This window comes from Pyxicephalus adspersus, chromosome 6 (genome assembly GCF_032062135.1).
Source record: "Pyxicephalus adspersus chromosome 6, UCB_Pads_2.0, whole genome shotgun sequence".
Taxonomy (NCBI): domain Eukaryota; kingdom Metazoa; phylum Chordata; class Amphibia; order Anura; family Pyxicephalidae; genus Pyxicephalus; species Pyxicephalus adspersus.
The window spans coordinates 78,850,185-78,871,857 of record NC_092863.1 but is presented as its reverse complement, the minus strand read 5'-3'; the positions used below and the strand labels follow the sequence as shown (position 1 = coordinate 78,871,857).

The 21,673-nt window shown below is 36.6% G+C and overlaps 1 protein-coding gene across 1 annotated transcript in view; it reads left to right on the top strand.

Moving 5' to 3' along the window:
* The window catches only part of OTP (orthopedia homeobox), an 11,516-nt gene extending 3,957 nt beyond the window's left edge, over positions 1-7,559 (top strand). The window contains exon 3 of the mRNA XM_072413802.1: positions 4,993-7,559. Coding sequence (XP_072269903.1) covers positions 4,993-5,514 — 522 coding nt within the window. The 3' untranslated portion in view covers positions 5,515-7,559. The remainder of the gene's footprint in view (positions 1-4,992) is intronic.
* Positions 7,560-21,673: the final 14,114 nt, after the last annotated feature.

The window sequence follows — 21,673 nt, the reverse complement described above, 5'->3', positions numbered from 1 at the left end:
TGTATAAGAGGCTTAGTACAGAAGTGGGGCTCACAGGGGGTGTATCTTGGGGTGACAGGAGCAGGAATCATAGGGTATGTATGAGGATAACAGAAGTAAGGGGGTCTACAGGGTGTTTAAGGGGGTGCAAGGGGGATGGGGGTTACAAGGACTACATGCTGTGTATAAGAGGCTTAGTACAGAAGTGGGGGTCACAGGGGGTGTATCTTGGGGTGACAGGAGCAGGAATCATAGGGTATGTATGAGGATAACAGAAAGAAGGGGCATAGCAGGGTATATATATGGAGGTGAGTACCCCATTGTATCTGTGCCATACATACATAGATGTGTCTGTATATTCATACATCTATAGTAAGAGAAATATACACATCAATGCATTCATCATCAGATTCCACAAATACACACATCACAGCTGTGCAATGATCATTGTATGCACACATATTGGTGTCTCAATGTATTACACACACAGATAAAAAATATAATATATATATATATATATATATATATATATATATAAATATGTATGTATGAATGTGTATATCTTATTAATCTTTAAAAAGTATATGTGTCTAACTATTATAAATATAACAAATATACATATTTGTGTATACATGAGAATTGAAGAAACTATGTAGAAATATATATACACATGTAGACCTGCACACACATATATTTCTACACAATTAAAACACAGATATAATTTGCACCCTAATTTATAAATTTTTAATATTTTTACAAAGACACATAAGTATTTACGCACCCACAGTTTATTGTTACGCATATACATATATACTTTTACAAAGACAGATTTATATAAATAGTTAATCAGAGACACATATATATGTATTCCCCATTCTTGCTGTCCCCGGCAATGTCCGGCAATGATGGTGTCACCCAGCACATCTTAATAGATCCAGGCGCTGGGTGTTGTCACGGAGGAATTGTGTGTTCTCCCTCTCCCGGCACTATTAACGTGTAATGAATTCGGCCATGAGTTCACGGATGGCTGATCGAAATGAAGCTCAGATCCCAGCTTTAATACAACTCTCCAGATTTCCTACCAAATCTTCCCATTAATCATCTCCAATGGTGAGATTGCAGTGAGGTCTTTATAAAGGTTGTCTGTAGGAAAAAAGAAAGAATGGCATCTGTGCTCCTCTCCTCCATCCCCGGCCCATCCGCAGGGCGAGAATTAAACGCCTAATATATTTTCAGATACCTCTCCGGTATATTACAGCACTTAGTTCCGAGGAATTAACGAGCCTCTGTAGCAAAACCCAGCCTGACATTTCTACACTTATGTGGATATCTCCTCAAATCTCAAAAAAGTGTCAGAATAGGTAAGTGTATCTGTGTGTGTAAGACACCAAAAAAGAAATGTCTGTAGCAATAGAATAAGAAACCTGGCCAAAGTAACATAAATTATCCATAAAACATAAGAAAAAGTGAATATTTCTACTGATCCAGGCTGGCTTTTGTCAATGGGTCTTCAAACAATATTACCAATCTTTTGTTCTTCACCTTGGTCAAAATGTAAATTATAACCACATGTCCTAAAATCTTTACACATCGAATATCTATTGCCCTAACATTCTAAGACCTGTTGGAATTCTGGATCACAATTGGGTGTTATTGTTTATGTTAAACATGAATTATTCGTGCTAAATGCACAATGAGATTATTTTTTTCGATAGAAATAAATGTAAAATATAGTCGGTCACTTAAAGCAACCTCCTATTTTTTTGGCTTCTTTTGTAAGTCACCCTAAAAAATCATGCGTAATATGGGATGCGTAAATTCGATGCGTAATTTGACAAAAATATTACAATTCCCAAGAATTGGAATTGACACTAAGGACCAGAAATCCAAGGGACATATATGTAGTTGGACACCATGCTCTGAGTTGCAAATTGCTCTTTTTTCAGGTCTCTCACCCTTTATTTCGTTGCAAATTCTTCTGCAGAAGTGATAACACCATTTAATCGGTGCTGAAAAGTCAAAGTGTGCCTGGCTGTATCCATCTGCAGTGGCATGCTTCTCATTCCCCACCATCAGATCTGTCTCCAGCTCTTCACATAATACTTAGGCTGGAGCTATTCGCACTGATGTTTAATGCCTGTGCCATCAGCCCTGATGGATGTGCAGAGCTGCATCTCTAGTAAAGCATGACACATAAAATGATATTTTGTGTCTGCAATTCTAGCAATCACCCCAACATAATGGAGCAAAGTTCTCTATTATTCATGGAATGTTTACATCCTTAATAGCGCCTAGATTTCTTTAATGGCCGACGATAATTCTTTCTTTCTTGTTCTCAGAATGTGTCATTAAATACAGCAATGGCAACACAATGCACAATGGTACTAGATATTGTGTATTAGCCAGATGCTGGAGGGGAGCTCATAGACTCCAACATCACTGATTATACTGAGAGTAATGAGATGGGCTCTGGAATCATTCTATTGTTCCTTCTAATTACAAGGATTGCGAGTTTGCCTTATACATATATAGAATTTCGATTGAAATAGTTATTGGGGTTCATTCTGTACTATTAGTATAAACCGAGGTGATCACCCGACAAGCAAAAAATGATATTTTTGCGGATAATTCGGGTCCAAACAGAAAATGCAATTCACCTGCATTTAACCCAGCTGATATTTAAAATAAATGCAGCTATATGAAGGAATGAAATCAACAGAAATAATATATATATATATATATATATATATATATTAGAATTGCTCCGGATTTGTACTCTCCTGTAGCCATTTGTAATTCTCCTATATCCTCCTATATTCGTGTTTTTTGTTTTCTAATTCATGACAAAACGACTTCAGATCCTCATTTGAAATTAATATAACTAAAATATATAAATAATACCCACTGACGATTTTACGTATTCATTTAATAAGATATCCAAGTATTATATTCTGGATCCCTAAATAGAATCAGGCTAGGCTCATTCTTAGTATAATGTGATGTTTATTGTGCTGATGATTGTTCTATTGTATAAAACAGTTTTACAGTATACAGTAATCTTATGCGAATATTAGTGTGAGTGAAAAATAGAGAAAATAGAAAAATGTATTAGATTTTATGAAGAAGTCACAGACAGAATAGTAAGTCAAGAGCACCTGTCACTGTTTTTTTTATACTTTACAGTTCATAGAATAATCTTCACATTTATAACTATATATATATATATATATATTTACTTTTATGTAAATAATAGTACACTGCCCATCGCATGTAAATTGGTAATAAGAAATATGTATAGGATTTGAGTACAAGAACCCTAGTACTACAAGTTACAGCACACTTTTTCAATAATTAATTTCTTGAAAGGCAACTTTTGAAATATGTGGAGAGAGAAAGGGAGAAATTAACTTAACTGATTAAAAATACATTGCGGTAATATCTGACTTCTTATGTGAAAAGCATATTTATGTTGTTTTATTTTACCCGTCCATATTTGGATAGCGAATTGGAATTTGCTTTTTATTTCATTAGATGCTTGCAGTGTATGTGAATACATTTACAGTGTGTATTTGCAGGGTATTTTCACACGTGTATTATGTAATAATATGTAATATAATAATATAATATGTAAGTACTTTAGTAAATCAGCCCAATAATGTGTGAATGTTCCCTTGTGCTGCACAAAAGGCATGTTAGGTTTTATTCCCTCTATAATCATTGTATATCCGACAGAAACAAGAAAAGCAGGGATAGGCTGAGGATTATTAGGGTGATATGTATCAGGTCCCAGTTGTTATTTTTTCTATTATTATTTATATTAAAAGACAATTTGCAGATTTCTTCCTGCGCTTTTCAGAGGTTACAATGTTGGAGAGGGACCATGCTCCTAAGATTGGAAGAGATGATTGTCCTCATATCAGATGACTGTACCCAGCACAGGTCAAATGTATTCATGAGATCACAATGAGGGAGAATCCAGTACGTGTGGCCCTGTGGCCCCTTACATATATCAATGAGTGAGGTGCCCATCAGCCGGCCATAGACACCTTCAGGAGGAGTCAGGACTAGAATAGAGGGGAAATGAGAACTGGAGGAAGGCAAAAGAACCTAGCAGCCCCTCTTTCTGCATTAATATGCTGCCAGATGAATACAGTAAAAAATCTACTAACACCATGACTACCAATCATCATTATGTAAACTGATTATGATTGATTATATTTGATGAACGCGAATTATCCGATAACATAACAGAATTTAATTATTTCACACTCCCAAATAAAGAGTCCTGGATGTCACACAAACCAGACAAACACCTAGAAATACAAATATCATCACACAGCACAGGCAGCTTGTTAGTGTGTTCCTATACATTGCATTAATATTGTATAATAATTGTGCATGGTGTTCACTGATGACTTATATGGAGCCAAAGCACAGGAGCTGGAGCTGTCCAGTGCTGAAATCCTTTCCACACATCAGTCCAATAAGAGATTCCATATTTGTAGGAAATATTAATTCTAAATAGAAATGTAAACTCTAAATTTAACATAATGCAATAGGTGTTTAGTTTCTATCATAATATTGCATTCATATGTTTTTATTTTTGGGAACAATAGGTATATTTGTTGCTTACAAGGTTTTCTGTATTCAGTGTAATTTTATTATGGCACATGTCTTATTTTATTTTTATTATGGCTCATTTAAACTATTGCTTATTTATGAGTGATGATTGCTTATTTCTTTTATAATATCAACAGCGATCAGTAACATTCATCTTTCTCATTCTATATATATTTTATTTATATATTACATTCCTTCATATTTTATCCTCCTGAAGTTACCCAATTTGGTTCCTGATGTGTTAAGAGACAATGCAGTGTATGGGTATTTACTAAGTGTTCTGTTTGCTCAGTAGGCATTAGTCACACATTTACATTTACCTTTAAGCAGAAATAAAAGCAAAGCAAATTGAGCTCAAAATGATCTAAGTCTGGTCTATGTCGTGTCTTCTAGGTCTGGTTCCAGAACAGGCGGGCTAAGTGGAAGAAGCGCAAGAAGACCACCAATGTATTTCGTGCCCCCGGAACTCTGCTGCCCACACCAGGATTGCCCCAGTTCCCATCAGCAGCAGCCGCTGCGGCAGCAGCAATGGGCGACAGTCTATGCTCCTTCCACGCCAATGATACCCGCTGGGCCACGGCTGGAATGGGGGTCTCCCAACTTCCCTTACCTCCCTCCCTTGGAAGGCAACAGGCAATGGCTCAGTCTTTGTCCCAGTGTAGCCTGGCAGCCGGCCCACCCCCCAGCTCCATGGGTTTGTCCAACATGGGCTCCAATGGCGCAGGGCTTCAGTCACACCTCTACCAATCCGCCTTCCCCGGCATGGTGCCCACCTCATTGCAGGGTCCAACCAACGTGTCGGGTTCCCCGCAGCTCTGCAGCTCTCCGGACAGCAGTGATGTGTGGAGGGGATCCAGCATTGCCTCCCTACGCCGCAAAGCACTTGAGCACACAGTTTCCATGAGCTTTACTTAATACCCTTTTTTTCCCCCTTGCCCCACTGTCTACCCACCACTGTCTATCCTGGACTCTCCAGCAATGCTAAGCCAGAGATCTCAGCATTTCACTGACAGACAGGTGAATGCATTTCAGATTAACCAGGGATTCTTGAGGCTCAGATTGACAGCAATCGTTAGCAAAGTTGGGCCCCAAAGATCCCTACTGGTCCCTTTCAGAACAACCATATAACACTGAACAGTCATAATGGTTTTCTGCCATGGTTAAATGTTATTCTTGTAGTTATCAAAAAAAAAAAAAGAAATATCCCTTTATGTATTTCTGTGCCAGGGGTACAATAATTACCTTCTTTCCCACTATCACTGGGACTTAATAAATCCTTATTTAGATCTTAGAATTCTAAAAAGCAACAAAGCAAATACAGCAATTCATTGTTTGCAGACTGTATATAAAATGTGATTGTATGCAAATGAAATCAAGTTTAAAAATGATGCTAAGAAAACCAAATTCTCACAACACTTTTTCAGCATGATAATGAGTAAGGACATTTTGTGCTTACTAACTTCAGACAAAACTTTTCATTTAGTTTTGTATACAGTGTGGACCTCTGATATTTCCCCTTAATTCTGGAAAATTCTCTATACTTCCAGGCCTAGTAAAAATGTCACCAGAAAAGGAAATAAGGGAAATAAGGCAAAATCTCCTTGAGAACATTACAAATAGTACTAAAACACTTTCCACACTGTTCAAAACTAAAAAAAAAAAGTTCCTGAAAAACCAATAAGAAATGTATTGCACTAAGTTATAGGCTTTTCTAACTGTCTGTTATCATGCAGAAAATAGTTTGTGGTATTTTATTAATCCCTGTGATAAAAGGTTGTAAACATGGAGGTGATATATGTAAGAACATAAAGTCAGACTTTTTTAAATATGGCTGTGAACACCAACAATCTACTCTGGCATTTTGTGACCTATTAGGTAAAATAGTGCAAAGAGTAATTACGTACTGTAATCCATGGTAACCAATTAGAATGCAGCTATCTATAACTAAAGTTAATAGTGAAATGAAAGATGATTGCTGATTGGTTTCCAGAATTAGTGACCTCACCGACCTCTGGGATAACATTTCACTCCAATTTGGGGGACAGCTGGATGCAGCATAGATGGTGAATGGATTTTTTTTTTATTCTTGATTACATGTAGAGTATTGGAAAATCCATGCTGATCTATGATCCCTATGTGTCCAGCTCAAGGAGGTCAATTATTCACCAATCATAAAGCATGAAAAACTGGCCTTACTGTACGTCATTGCACTTTATACTGTCATTACATTATACCAATGGCTTTCTCCAGTTGTAATGTACAAACATTTAATATCTCTGGTTTGTATAATCTATCAGACATCACCCAACTCCTACACAACTGTCTTATTTCCATCTTTTCCACTATCATTATCATTTAAAAAATACATTTCTAAGCACAATATACTTTCCAAAATAATATTATTTGTGTTGTAAATATCACTGAAAAATCGTTCTGTTGAAGAAATAACCAGGCCCGTTTTGATAAGCATTTTTATTTAATACAGCTGTAATACTGTAATTTCAGTCTTATTTCCTTTTTTTCTAAAGGCAAGCAGCACTTTTATGATGATTATTTGGCAGACTGCCATTTACAGTCCTTTTAAAGCATTGCTGATACTACTTTTCCCTGCGGGTTCAGCGGGGCACAAAACGCCCACTTGGCACATGTAAATTTTCAACCCTGGACTTTGTACAGACAGCCAATCAGCTTTTCTGCATGTGCTGGTTCAGAGATCAGAGGCTATTTCTAAGAATGAACAAAAAAAAGTTGTGAGATAGGATGTTTTGTGTAGATAAAGCATTCTTGTTACATACTGGTCAGTTTGTGATATGGTTTAACTTATTGTCTGTGCTTATTTATTGATTTTTTGAGTTTTTTTTTCTTAAATGTTTAAGCTATTATGAAACCTATGATTTGAAATTTTCTTGACAAGTTTATATCAATTTAATGTAAATGGATAAATAAAATCATTTTCAGTATGTGAGCTGGAGAATGAGTCATTATATCGGTATAACATTCTCTTTTTGATGATGGTAATTGCTGGCCGCATAGATCTTGTAATCTGCTGCAGTTCATCTTCTGTGTTAGGCTGCTACATTAGCTCCATTCCTATAATTATATATTCACGTCTTCCGAATGCTCCTGTTTTCCTAAATCAGCCCTTTTCAACATTTTTATCATGGGGGACCCTTGAAATAACTTTTAGGTACTAGATAACCCCTGATAATATTAACAATATTATACATTAATGTGATGGTCAGTGGGAAGAATGCCTCCTACATTGGCCATTTTGAAGAATGTCACCCTTACAGATAGCCAAAAAGTTATTGGTGTCAGTAGTAACTGACCTAAGATGCAGAAGGCGTTCATTGCTCAAGGAATCCTAATCAACCTGCAAGGTGTTGCTACTGAATTAGTGCATGCTACCGGCTTTGGCCACATGTTGGTCAATTATCCCAAGGAACCCCTAACAACCTCTGGAGGAATCCTAGGGTTTATGGAACCCTGGTTTATGAAGCAATGTCCCAAACAGTGCCTTCTCTCTGAGCCCATAGCTTTGTCCACATATACTGGAATGTTAGAGGGAGGTTGCACAGCATTGACTTGTACAGTAGAACTGTGAAACATTTGACTAACCTGAATGAAAAAAAAGATATAAAGCATATTTAAGGCTAAGTGGCCTTTTTGACCATAGTATAAACTCAATGGGTCTCCAAGACTAGAGAAAATACATTTTCATCAGTGAAACTGGGTGATCCAGCAAACTTGGCTTGAAAGCATTTGTTAACAAATAGCAAATTACTTTTAGGAAATCCATTCCAGGTTTGCTGGATCACCCAGCTTCACTGATGAAAATGTGTTGGAGGCTGGAGCTTGGAGAGTTTTAATAAATCAGGCCTGATGTGTCCAGGATTGCACTGCAGTGCACCAATTAGCATGAACATTTTAGAATATACTTTATTACACTTTATATTATTCATATATGTGTACATTCTTTAATAGTTTCAAACCTGCGATCATTATTAGAGACAAGGAAACAGAATCCTATTGTCCACAGTAATTTGCAAAAGTTTGATTTACCCTTCCATGTGCACATAGGTTTGTCTGAACTATAGAGCAATGCAATATATGAGTTCTGGAAATATTCATTTAAAAGCTGCATAAATATTCAAAGATTGGAGAAATTTGCACACAAAGATTATGCTAACATGAAAAATCATTCTGTGAATGTAACAATATACAAATAAACGAATACAGTGATAATCAATCAGTTACAAATAAAATATAAAAATATTGAATTTGTTGATAATGAAGAGAATTTTCACACAGTTTAATGAGCCTGGTCATTACCAGGACAGATTTATTCGGTATAGATCTAGTCAGATTAAATTTCTATGTAAGGTAAAAAAGCTTTAAATGTTAATATGTGTTTAAACCAAAATCAGAAATCAAGTTGCTTCTATATAGAAAGCAAGGTTTTATAACAACTTTCCTATCATGTGAAATTCCAAAGTTAAAATGATGTCCTTACCAGTATACTGCTGCTCTCTCATTGTCCAATCACAAGCAGGGATAAAACTTGGGCCAGCTTCTATTGCATGTTTCAGTGTCATTTATAGGTAGTTATAGGAGTTGCAGAAACTTGGTGTGCAACTAGTTGGCAAGGTGCGTGGATTACAAGTAAAACTCTTGATATAAATACATATATATATAGTTTATTTGTGTGTTTTCCTGTTTGTATAAAGTCCAGCATTAAGAGAAATGAATATGTTGTAATTAATTCATAGACATCAAGTTATTTCATCTAACAAAATTTTATCTGTAGAGCTGAAATACTTTGGCTGCTTTCCATCAAACAATATCTGTGCTTGTGTATTCATTGGAGGATTGTACTACAAATGTATTGAGTACGATGTTTCATTGGTCAGTTGGTTTATTGCAACCCCCCTTGCCAACATACACACCCAATAAGTAGACCTCCTGCCAATGTATTGATCTGTGCTTTCATTAAGGGCTTATTATATAAGGAAATTACCTTTTATTTATTATAATGTGCTAGCTTTTGGATATTTATTTATATAACAAAGAGAATATGAATACAATGTTTAACACTGAACCCCAAGTAGCTAAATACACAGATCTACATATGGAAGCTGTTATGCTATTTCTGTTCATCCAGTCCTGATTTACACAGTTTGGGCACACAGCACGATTTCTTAGATGATACCACATACAGCATATGTTGTACAGTGTTAACCTTATCCTACCCCCAGCCTTTTGTCTGTGCAGTATATTAGGAACACATTTTCATGCCACTCTATAGGGCCAAACCAAATTCAGGTACCTATACTAGCTGCATGTACTGTAGATAAATAATCTAAAAACAGGTGAATTATTAACTACAATGGATGACCAGTAGGCAATCCAGGTGCCTCATAATCTTCCTTTGCAATTGTCAAACAGTCTCTGAGTTTGGCTTTCAATCTGAAAGCTCTGTGATAGCTGGCACTTCTTGGAGGCTCATGTATAATACCGGATACCATAGAACAGTGTTTCTCAACCAAGGGGGTTCCTCCAGAAGTTAGGTAAGTTTAACTATCATCAGTGCAATTTTTGGCTATCCGTAAGGGTGACATTCTTCCCAATAGCCAGCAATGTAAGAGGCATTCTTCTTACTGACCACCACACTAATGTACTGTGAGCTGCGGATATTGTAATTATACAAGGGGTTCCACAAGACCTGAAAGTTATTACAAAGGTTGCTTGGGTGTCAGGAAACACTGCTATAGAACATGGCAATAACACTTTACTTTCACCTTCAGAATTTGGTTGTATAATTTGATACTAAAACAATGGCAGTCATTTAATATAAAAAAAAATGGTCATCGGTGCAGTTCCTGACATGACCAGAGGGAGCATTTTTTATTTAGTGAATGTGGGATGGTCAGAGACCGTAAGCATGTAGCAGGTGATGGTTAGAGACTATGGGCATGCTACAAGACATATTCAGATACTGCAGACATGCTACAAGAGACTGTCAGAGACAGGGACCATGCTTCAGGAGACAATCACAGACTGGAGACATATTACATTAGACTGCTAGACATTACTGCTACTAACACCCTTTTTTTACAAATCAGTAATCCCATATTTGTGCTCCATACAACCTCCTTAAGCATGTTGTTCTGCATTAAATATTTCAGCAAAACAGATTTTAAAACATCAGGGGAAAACATAAAAGAAAAAGGACAAATAGTACAGAAAAATTAGGATCGTGGGAAAAAATAAACAAGCCGTTTAACTTCTAGAAGGTAGTCCAAAAGAAATATCTCCTTTTCTGGTTTGAGTAAACACCAGAACACTGTCTGTAGGGGCCCCAATGTCCACACAATGAGTGACAAAAAGCCACATGTGGCCACTGGGCTGCAGATAGTGACCGGGGCACAAAGAGCTATTGTATTTCCCCTGCTTTAGAAATTACAACTTTACAGAGAGTGGGCTTTGGCAGTATATCAAAATAATTAGAGATCTGAATACAATAACTACAGATATTATAAACTGCTTGTATTTATTTATTAATAAACATAGCTTAGCAATACAGTTTTCACATGTACTTCTCATGACGCCCGGGGAAGACACTTAATTTTTTAAGTATCAGAGCATGGACCAGAAATTGCCACCAGTCTTGTACAATACTTTTTACAGTTTACATATACCACTGATGAACCTCTGCAATAATTTTCAGGTCTTAGGGAACCCCTGCTAAAACTAGAGAAGGTCAATATTAAAAATATCCTTTACATTTAAGCCTAATGGAAATAATACTATCCTTTGATTTGGCTTAAAGAAGCTTTAGTGTCATGCAACTGACTTTGCCAAGTGGCATTGGCCATGAAACTATGAAGTCTCCATCCCAAGGTAAGTCAATCAGTCAAAGTTCAAGGATTTCCTAGAAACCTGTGTAGGAACCCTGTTTGAGAATAGATGATTTAGAAAGAGTATGGGAATTTTATGTAGAATATGGAAGCCAGCCAATGGAAAGCCTGAGATCCGATGAAGCATATTACTAGTACCTAAAGTAGAAAAGTCTTAGTGCACTGACCAGCTGACTGGGAACTGATCAGCTGATTGGGAAACTGTTCAGGGATGCTATATACTGATGTCAGACACAGCTAAAATACAGTGCACATGGCAATAAATTTAGATCTTACACTCAATATGACTGTACAAATCCCCAAATTATTTGGAGACAGCACCAGGATTATTTTGTCATACTACATTTGAATTAGAATGATCATTCTCAATGTAGGCTTTTATTCTAAAATCTGCAGAAGAGTTAATATTAGTCATGGCATGGAAAATTCCAGGGACAGATGTGTTATCAAGGATGACAGCAGTTTAGGTATAAAAACAGAAAAACATTTCCCAGTACAATTATCTTAGTTTTGAACTTTCTTCTAAATTGCTGATATGTTTTAGAGACACCTAGTTTGGTGCTGGGAGATCCTGCTCTGTCCTTGCTTATGTCTTTACTCCACACAGCATTTATTTAGTGCCAACATAATATGCAGAGCTGTACATTACATTGGGGCTGCACATGACAGACAGATACAGACAGTGACACAGCGGAGAGGACCCTGCCCAGAAAATATTACAATTTCGGTTTGTGTAAAACAACCCTGCAAACCCATCTAACCTGATTCCAAGTTAGAATTGATTTTGATTCTAATCTGCCTGCTCTAAGTTCAAATTTAGCCATTAACCAAATCTCTTTGGAATCATTTTATCTTTATTAAGTTGTTTCCTTATATTTATCTACTGCTTATGTAAAGGCTAGGTGAGAAGTAAGCTTCCATAAGGAGAGAGATTTCTGACAAAATGAGGATCTGAGCAAATATAAATTGTGGGCCCCCAATGCTCAGTATTCCGGTTCCCTGCACACCCAGCCATTTGGTCAGATTGGGCCCTGGAGAAGTTAAGGGCTGGGGGCAATTGCCCAGTTTTCTCAAGCTATCCCTATCCTTCAGTATGCCAATACTATGCATCTGGTTTTGTAAATGTATTTATCTTCACAAAGTGTTCACAATTTTTTGGTCTGTAGTTGAATGGTAGACCCAAACATTTTTATCACAGTGTTACCTCAGTACATTAGTCAGACTGCAGAGGTTATTGTTCTGTTCATACCACCCTTACAATAGATGTTAAACAAAAATGCATAAACGTGTTATATTTTCAAGGCTTAATAAACGGTAGAAAAATACCTGTTTAGTTTGCCTTATCATTTTTGGAACATATTTGCAAATACAAGTAAAAATGGACCATAGACACATCTGATGTTTGCCCATTCAAAACAACCAGATTGTCATGAAAATGATGCACAGTTCCATGTGCGGATTACAGAGCACTCAGGATCTGCCAGTAGGCAGCTGCAAAACATAAACAAACTATTGGTTAGTGTTCCATGTGCTGTCTCAGGATCCAACCAATTTGTTAACATTGAACTAGAAGGAGAACATTGCAGGTGGACATTATGGCACAGAGGAAACTCAGCAGGCAGTGAAACCTGTGGATTGCTTAAATTGCATAAAATATTATTGTGCAGAATTTCTTCCCAAAGTGAATAATCTCAGGTGCCTTTTCTGCAGAAGCAAAGTCAGACTGAAGACTTGTAAAACCTTAAACTTGAGGCTGCCTGGCAACTGCATCATTTCTTTCTCTTTTTACTGACTATTTCAATATAAAAGGGCCTTTGTGGTTTACCTGTTGATATCTATTTTTACATATATGGTCACAGTACACTAGTTACTAGTACAATTGAATACCGGTATTTTTTATTCTTTTTAAGTTTTAAATGGAAAAAAAAATAAGAAAAAGTCAGAAAAGTCAACCATTGTCCTGGCCACCCAATCTGCAAGTCTGGTTCTGGTTTAAAGAGACCCATACCATTTTTTATTATTATTTCTTAAAAAAAAAATGGGAAAAATGTCATGGGGTCATCCTTATTTTTTCAACCAGTCAATTATTGAACTTCAATAAAAAAAGGGTGTGGCAGTGAGTCCCCCCACCATCAGTACCACATTAGGCATTCATTAAAATTAGATTCTAAAATATGGGGTCTTTTCTCCTCATTGGCTTCCCAAGATGAGATATAGGGAATTTTTTGGTGGCTTATCAAGAAATCTGAAACCCCTTTGTTAAGGGGACACAAATATATCTGTCCCCTCTTAAGCTACATACACACTTCCAATTATTATCGTTGGAAAACGAACGACGAACGTTCATGCACGATATATACGAACGATCGTATAGCACCGATCCTGCACATAGACTTAACGACACGATCGTTCGTAGATATTGTACACACAATAGATACGATCGTTTGAGCGATAGAGGAACTATGTGCACGACAGGAAAGTGAACGGACGTTCGTTCATCACGCATGCTCTGAACATGGACGATCAACGAACGACCGTACACACGAACGATGTTCAACGATCGTCGCCCAATCCGATCCGTCGGTCCGGTCGTTCGTTTCCAGCGACTTTCCTCGTTCGTCGGCGTCGTTGGTTACTTTTTTACGAACGATTTTTTGCCCAATCGATCGTTCGTCGTTCGATTGGAACGATAAAAATTGGAAGTGTGTACGCACCTTTAGTCCAATGAGTACATGGTTGCATAAATACTCAGTCAGTGAAAGTTAAATGAAATTAAATAAACACACAGATACTGAATTAAAAGCCATCTGTTTAATCTGCAATACAAACACATACATTACGAGAAGTAGCACCAGCATCAATCACATTGTCCAATCATGTAAATGCATTATCAATCATGATAACAAATGGCCAATAACGCTGACCCATTGTTCTTGTTCTTCTGTGCTGTAGATAATTCATAGACTTGGTAGGGTATTATGAGTTAAAATTTGTCCTGGCCAATTCAGTTAGGTTTTTCCTGGTATGACAAAGCTTGAACCTGCAGGAATCCACTCAAATTTAAGGTAAGAAGAACTTAAACCTTGTCCTTACTCTATAGTTCTGTCCCAATGGGAGAATAGGGTTGCTATATTGAAGAACTTTAGGCTATTCACTTAGCAAAGTGAAATATCACTCTGAAAGGAATATTTAGCTTAGTATATGAAGCAAACAACAATTAGACTTTTTTGCTTACATTTTCCCCACCTGATTGGGTATTATTTTTAAAGTGATCTTTACATGACTTAGTAGAATGTTAAAACCCAAAGTATACCTTTGCATCTTTAGGCAGAACTGTTTTTTTTACCTTTTGATGTTACTTTATGACATGTACAGAATACAAAAATAGTTTTTGCATCATTGTTGGTATAGTTGCTATACTGTGGATTGATGAGCATAACCTTGTGTTTATAGATCAGAGACTAACAGTTTTTAGGGCTGTCAGCAACATCCACAGTTGCATTTTAATCATATACATATACCTACTGACTTTAAAAAACATTGAATAATGTCCAGTGTCAACATTAAAAATGGCCAATCCTTATTTAAACCCTACAGATATTAAGGGGTGTCATGTCTCCCAGAGACATCACAGGCTCAGGGTGGTGAGCCATGACATCACTCTGGGGGAAGTTTCTTCCCTTTTGAGTGACACACAGCTCCCTGCGCATGAGTGGTCCAGAGTCTGTGCATTTAGTGGTCGGACCACTGATCTATACCATTTCATTTTGCTATTCAAGTACAAGAGAGTATTGTCTATCAAATGCTTAATCATACCTGTAGCAGCACATAATTTAATTCAGATTCACATTTTCAGAAAAAAAGTCAAAACTAGGTAAAAAAGATCATGCCTATTGACATCCACATGTTATATATTAATCTGATGAGTTATCATGTTTTAGGTGCGTTGATCAAATATAACACTTTATTTCACATTATGGCCATTTTGCTTAAAGTACCTGGTGCAGCTTGTAGTACACTAGGAGATTTTGGAGTGTGGTAAATCCGGTGATCAGCAAGGTAGAGTACTGTTGTCCTAGTGCACATACAATATTGCAGTCTTTTTACATTCATTAACTGAGATTTGATCTGAAGTGTAGGCCTGTACTTGCAGAGACAGTTGCTCTCAATGTTGAGATTCACCTTCTACTGACTACAAAAAGATTGAGAACTATTGACATATAAGCACTATGTTTTTGAAGTGGAACATTCTCTACAAATATAAAGTATTTTCCTGGTGATAGAATATCCAGAGCTCAAAAAAAAAAATACTGAGTTTGGTGGGGACATAGTCCTGAGAAAAGGAAAGTGCACCTTCTCTCAATTCTATGGTTTTACATATCAGAAAGTAACAAAAATCACCTGGTCCTGCATGTTTTAAAATGGTTTAAATCTAACTTCAGGTGTAAAACAACACAGAGCAGATTCCACCATGTCATTTTCTATTTAACAAAAATGAAGAAGTTATGTTTAATAATGCACCCCATGATTCAATAGAATGTAGAACCACCTTGAGAAGCGGGAGGAAAAATTGTTTTTTGTATGACTTTTTTAGTTGCTTATTTCATTGTGGAGGAATTTTGGTCCACTCTACTTTACAACATTGCTTTAGGTCACTGCACTGAGGTTGGCTTTTTTAGGGTCTTGCCGCAGCATGTTAATTGAGTTGAGGACTTGGCTGTTGTCTGTTGTAGATTTGTTGGGTTGTGGTGTTTCATTATCTAGTTTTGGCCAAGTTTTAGCTGACACAAAGAGGGCAAACAGAGAAGTTAATGGTTGACTCAAAGACTGCTCAGGTACTGTGGATGCAATACAAGCCCATATCATCACCCCTTCACCATAATGTTTGACACTAATATTCTTATTACCTTGTACTTATATAGCACCAATATATTACAAAGTGCTACTAAGTCCAAAGTCATGTCATTGACTGTCCATGAAAAGGACTCACAAACTAATGTAGGTATGAGGTATTTGTGCTGATATGTTGTACTTCTTTTTTTGCCATATATGATGTTATGTATTATGAACAAACATGTCCACAAGGACACTGTTCGAAAATTCTTGTGTTTTTTTCACAAGCAACTTTGCAAACCTAAACAGTGCTTCAAGAATTCTGTTACATAGAATTGGCTTTCTCCCAGCAACTCTTCCTAACCGGCCATACTTGTTCAGTTTTATTCTAATTGTATTTTCATGAACTCATTTTCTAATTTTATTCTAATTTTCTAGTTTTATTCTAATTGTATTTTCATTTAACATGCTAACAGAGGAGTTTGGATAGCTTTTCTTAGACATTTCATAGCCTGTCTCTTCTTCAATAAAGAACCTGTTTGCTCATATGTAATATTATATTTAGTAAGTTCATTTCTTCTCCATCCCCAAAGTATCCTACATAATTTTGACAATGGTTATTATGGTGTTTCAAACTAATAATAAGGAAAAAGTTAAAATGAGAAATATATACATTGGTACATTATCAATACCACGTGGTATTGAATTATAATAGGAAAATTGGTCTTCAGACCTATGGTGAACCTAATTACAGTTTTGCCACCTTTTTTCTAATGTTGGCAAAGCAGCCATAAGGTACATTATGATTAGTAATAAACAAATGATTGGAACCTTTTTCACGTGGATTTCGTAATCAGGAAAAAAAGCTATTCAACCTATTCAAAACAAAAAGTGCATTACCACATTGTATATAGATTTGTTATTATGTATACCCAATATGTAGAAGAAATGTAGGACCAACACCAGAACCACCTCATATTTTCATGCTGCCATTTCTGACCTAGTTCTAAAGATACAGCTTGCCTAGTTAATGTTTTTTACATTTGTCTTTAAAGCTTTCTGAATCACTGACCTGAGTACGCAGCTCAGGAGTCACACAGTTATCTGCATGCTTGTTTCAGGTGAGTCTGAAATCTCTGAAACCATAGGATCAGCTTTACATCCAGGCAATCAGTATTCTTTAGAATCAGTTTAACAGTGCCAGCTTGATCAATGAATGATTGGATATAGCAACATCAAATGAAAGGGGCTATGATAAAATAAATAATTTATGCATAACATTTTTTTGGAGAAAGTAATTACAAAGACTAATAATCCATTAATCAAAAAACAAAATAATATGTTTTCATTAAAATTAGTATTAAAAAAAAAAAAAAAAAAATATATATATATATATACACATATATGGTAGGTTGGTTTTCTAAAAATCGACATGGTTAAAATACATTATGATGGTAATTCCTGCAAGAAAGTAGCTTTCTATGCTTGCTATCTGAGCCCATGTGTCTGATTCTTACGGTAGTACAGTTTTTTCTCTCCTCGCTTGGATTTCAGGAAAGTTTCCCCAGCAAACACACAGACAGAACTTAAAAGCTGAAAAAGGTTTAAATGCTTCCAGAAAACATTGTAACTGGAGTTGGTAGTATGTTTATGCAATCAGCCATTTAATTTCCTTCTTAAGCTACGTACACACTTCCAATTATTATCGTTGGAAAACGAACGACGAACGTTCCTGCACGATATATATGAACGATCGTATAGCACTGATCCTGCACATAGAGATAACGACACGATCGTTCGTAGATATTGTACACACAATAGATACGATCGTTTGAACGATAGAGGAACTATGTGCACGACAGGAAAGTGAACGGACGTTCGTTCATCACGCATGCTCTGACCATGGACAATCAACGAACGACCGTACACACGAACAATGGTCAACGATCGTCGTCCAATCCGATCCGCCGGTCCGGTCGTTCGTTTCCAACGAGTTTCCTCGTTCGTCGGCTTCGTTGGTTACTTTTTTACGAACTATTTTTTGCCCAATCGATCGTTCGTCGTTCGATTGGAACGATAAAAATTGGAAGTGTGTACGCACCTTAAGGCACCAGATAATGCAAAAAGATAAATTCTCTGTAAACATAAAGAAATATTCCAGATTGGACTTCATTTTGGAAATTGGTAAACCAATACCCTTTTAAATAGTCTCACCAGATTCTGAGCTCCCCACTGCAGGTACATAAAACAGTGTGGTCCAGTTGGAGAAATTTAGCCATATTCATTATGAGTTCAGGCTTGCACTAATTCCTGATTCAAAGGTCAGCAGGATTATTTTTCTTCATATAATTTAAACTGAGTTTAACAAATTGTATATTCTTCCCGTGTATAGGTACTTTGAATCCAGCATCTTATTAATTATGTCCACTTGCTACACCAACTCAGGTGAGGCAACAAAGACCATATCTAGGCAAGGAAAAGATCTTCTCTCCTCTTTTTTTACTCCCTCCATCTATTTACCCATTGGGCTTGATTTATTAAAGGCCTCCAAGACTGGAGAAGATTGTCTTTCATGGGAGAACCTGTTTGATCCAGCAAACTTGGAATGGATTTCTTGAAAATCATTTGCTATTAGTTGGCACATGTCTCCAAACTTTTCCAGTTTTGCCCAGGTTCTCATATCTTATATATCCCATAGTCTATCTTCTCCAGTTTTGGAGATTTATCCAAGTTCTTTGACAGCACTGCTTTGAAGCACAAGGTTCCGCATACTTGCCTGAGCTGGCTGGTCCCCTATTGTCCCATGTGACGATAATGTAACTGATTCCATTACAATGATGGCCTAAAAGTACCTTACTACTGCATGTGAATGTGTCCAAAGGATGACTGAGGAAGATAAAAGTTCCAAGGACCAGCACATCACATGACCACAGCTTTGGGTGTGTAAAAATTGGGTTTTAAATTTTTTCTTTTTACTGCCACTAATACTTCTCCTGTACTCTTATCCTTCTCTGAAGATCAAAATTAATCAGCTAAAATATATACATGCCTAATCTTTTGCAGACCACTAAGCATTCAATGTTTTGCTGAGAAACAGAAAGCACAGGTATGGTACCATTGACCAGTTGCAGAGGCTGCAGAAAACAATAAAAAAATGATCAGTGATAAACAGTTTTTAATACATTTCCTTTTGGTCTTTTTTGATAGCGCTTTATAGTCAATATTGCAGTATTGTAGATTTAATACTATGCAGGAAAGTTAAGAAGGTAGGAAAAGAGAATTATTAATTTATTACCTTATGAGTTTCAACCTGGTCAAAACTATCAGTTGTCAGAATGTGCATAGATTTGTCAGCTCTGCCAGAGAAACATAAAGCTGAACAGTCCTTTGTACAAGTCATTCATTAGTTTGCATTCCAGATGTGGTATATGTATACAGAATTTTTTTTACCCTTTTGATGGAGATCCTTATGACTGTCTCATGGGAGACTCTATAGCCACTGATCAATACGTATATTTACAACCCATTCCTATATTCATCACTAAGGTGCTACAATTACCCTGCCCTACTGCCAATATCAGCAGCATGTAATTAAGGTACAAAATAATTTTAAAATCTCACACCAGGTCACGCAAGGAATGCACTATAATTAAACCCCCTAAATCAATACAGATAAAATGTTAGACTTACGGGATTGATTTTAAAGCTGAGATAGAATGTGTGATATTTCAAGCCTGCAGAGTAGTGTAAATAAGCAATAACACCCAACAGAGTATGCATTTAGTAGGTAATAATGCACAAGAATGCTCAGTACAGCAAGAAAAGCTCCAGGCCCCAAGTGTCCTGTAAACTACGAAGTAAAGTGCCAGAGTGCCTTCAACCATCAAGAGCTTGTTGTATTTCATTATTATTGCACTGCCTCAAAGTGCACTTCTGCTATTATAAAATATTTTAAAACATAAATAACAAAAGAGATATTTTATTATCTCTAGCTACATCATTCGGTTATGGTACATTTAAAGAACAGATCAAGTCTTTTACACAGTGCAAGTTAATGGCACACATTCTAAAAACGGTCTTTTAGAACAGACGCATCTGAACAATTACACTTCAGTGGGGGATGATTGAAGGTGGGCTGTTGGAAGCACTTAATAAAGATTTCCACATTCTTCAGAACATACACGGGTTAGAGGAAAAAAAATCTCTGCGAAAGGATTGTGTTAATATCAATAAAGAAAGTGAATCAGCAATTTTATGTAAAATGTGTAAAACTATGTGAAATGTTGTTCTTTTTTTATTTAAAGAACTCTAGACCGAATGAAAAGTAGAATATTGTCCTAAAATGAGGAGCTGCTAAAAAAGACCTAATACAACCAGTTAAAGTGCAACCGAACTTTCGGCCTAAATCAGCATAATGCCTTTCATTAAAACAAAGGTGTGCAAAGTCTTAGTAGCTATATATTTAGCAGAAAGTGGATATCGATATCTTTTCTTCTAATACCCATACTTTTCCATTCCATCTATAAAGATTAGAACAGCAGTGTTCAGGCACTGAAAGGTCATTGAGTTCTTTCACTCAGTGTAGTAGTAAGGGCTGGTCAGATGACTTTGAGAAATCACATAATCAGACACACAGACTAGTCACAGAGCTGTTTCCATTCCAATTAGAGAAATAATTTCCATGAGATTGGAGGGTGCCAGTTCGGACTCAGCAGGGGCCATGGCAGATTTCACAGACCTTTGCTTCAACATAGAGAGCAAGGTCCTTCTCTGTAGCATTGGCAGGAGACAGACTTTCTGTCTCAGGCTTTAGCTGCTTTCTAACCCAGTTAGAGGAGTTTGCACACCTAGAATGTATTTCACTATTTCAAACTGAAATTTTATTCGGGCTGTTGAAGGTTTTAGAGCCTCATGAAAATTATCAGAAAAACAGTAGGTGCATTGATATTATGTATATGGTCAATATAGATGAAGACATGCTTTGCAGAGTTATTACTTACCTAAAACTAGTTTGATGATTACCTATCCCTTGAATCTCCCTGGACAAATAACTTTTTTTGGTTAGATCCAGCTTTACTGTGGTTGTGTTTTTTTTTAATATACACTGACTAGCCCCCCCCCCAAAAAAAAAAAAAATAACAAAAAACTGTGGGGACAGAGGTATGATGGGGGTTGCTTCAGTTGGTAAGGTCTAGGTGCCAAAAAAACAAGGTCTGACTACTTAAATATAATGAATGATCAGGTTTTTCCATCAATACTTTATTGTGTTTCCTGATGTCAGGGCATATTCCAACATAACAACTTCAAGATTCATTGGACTTAAA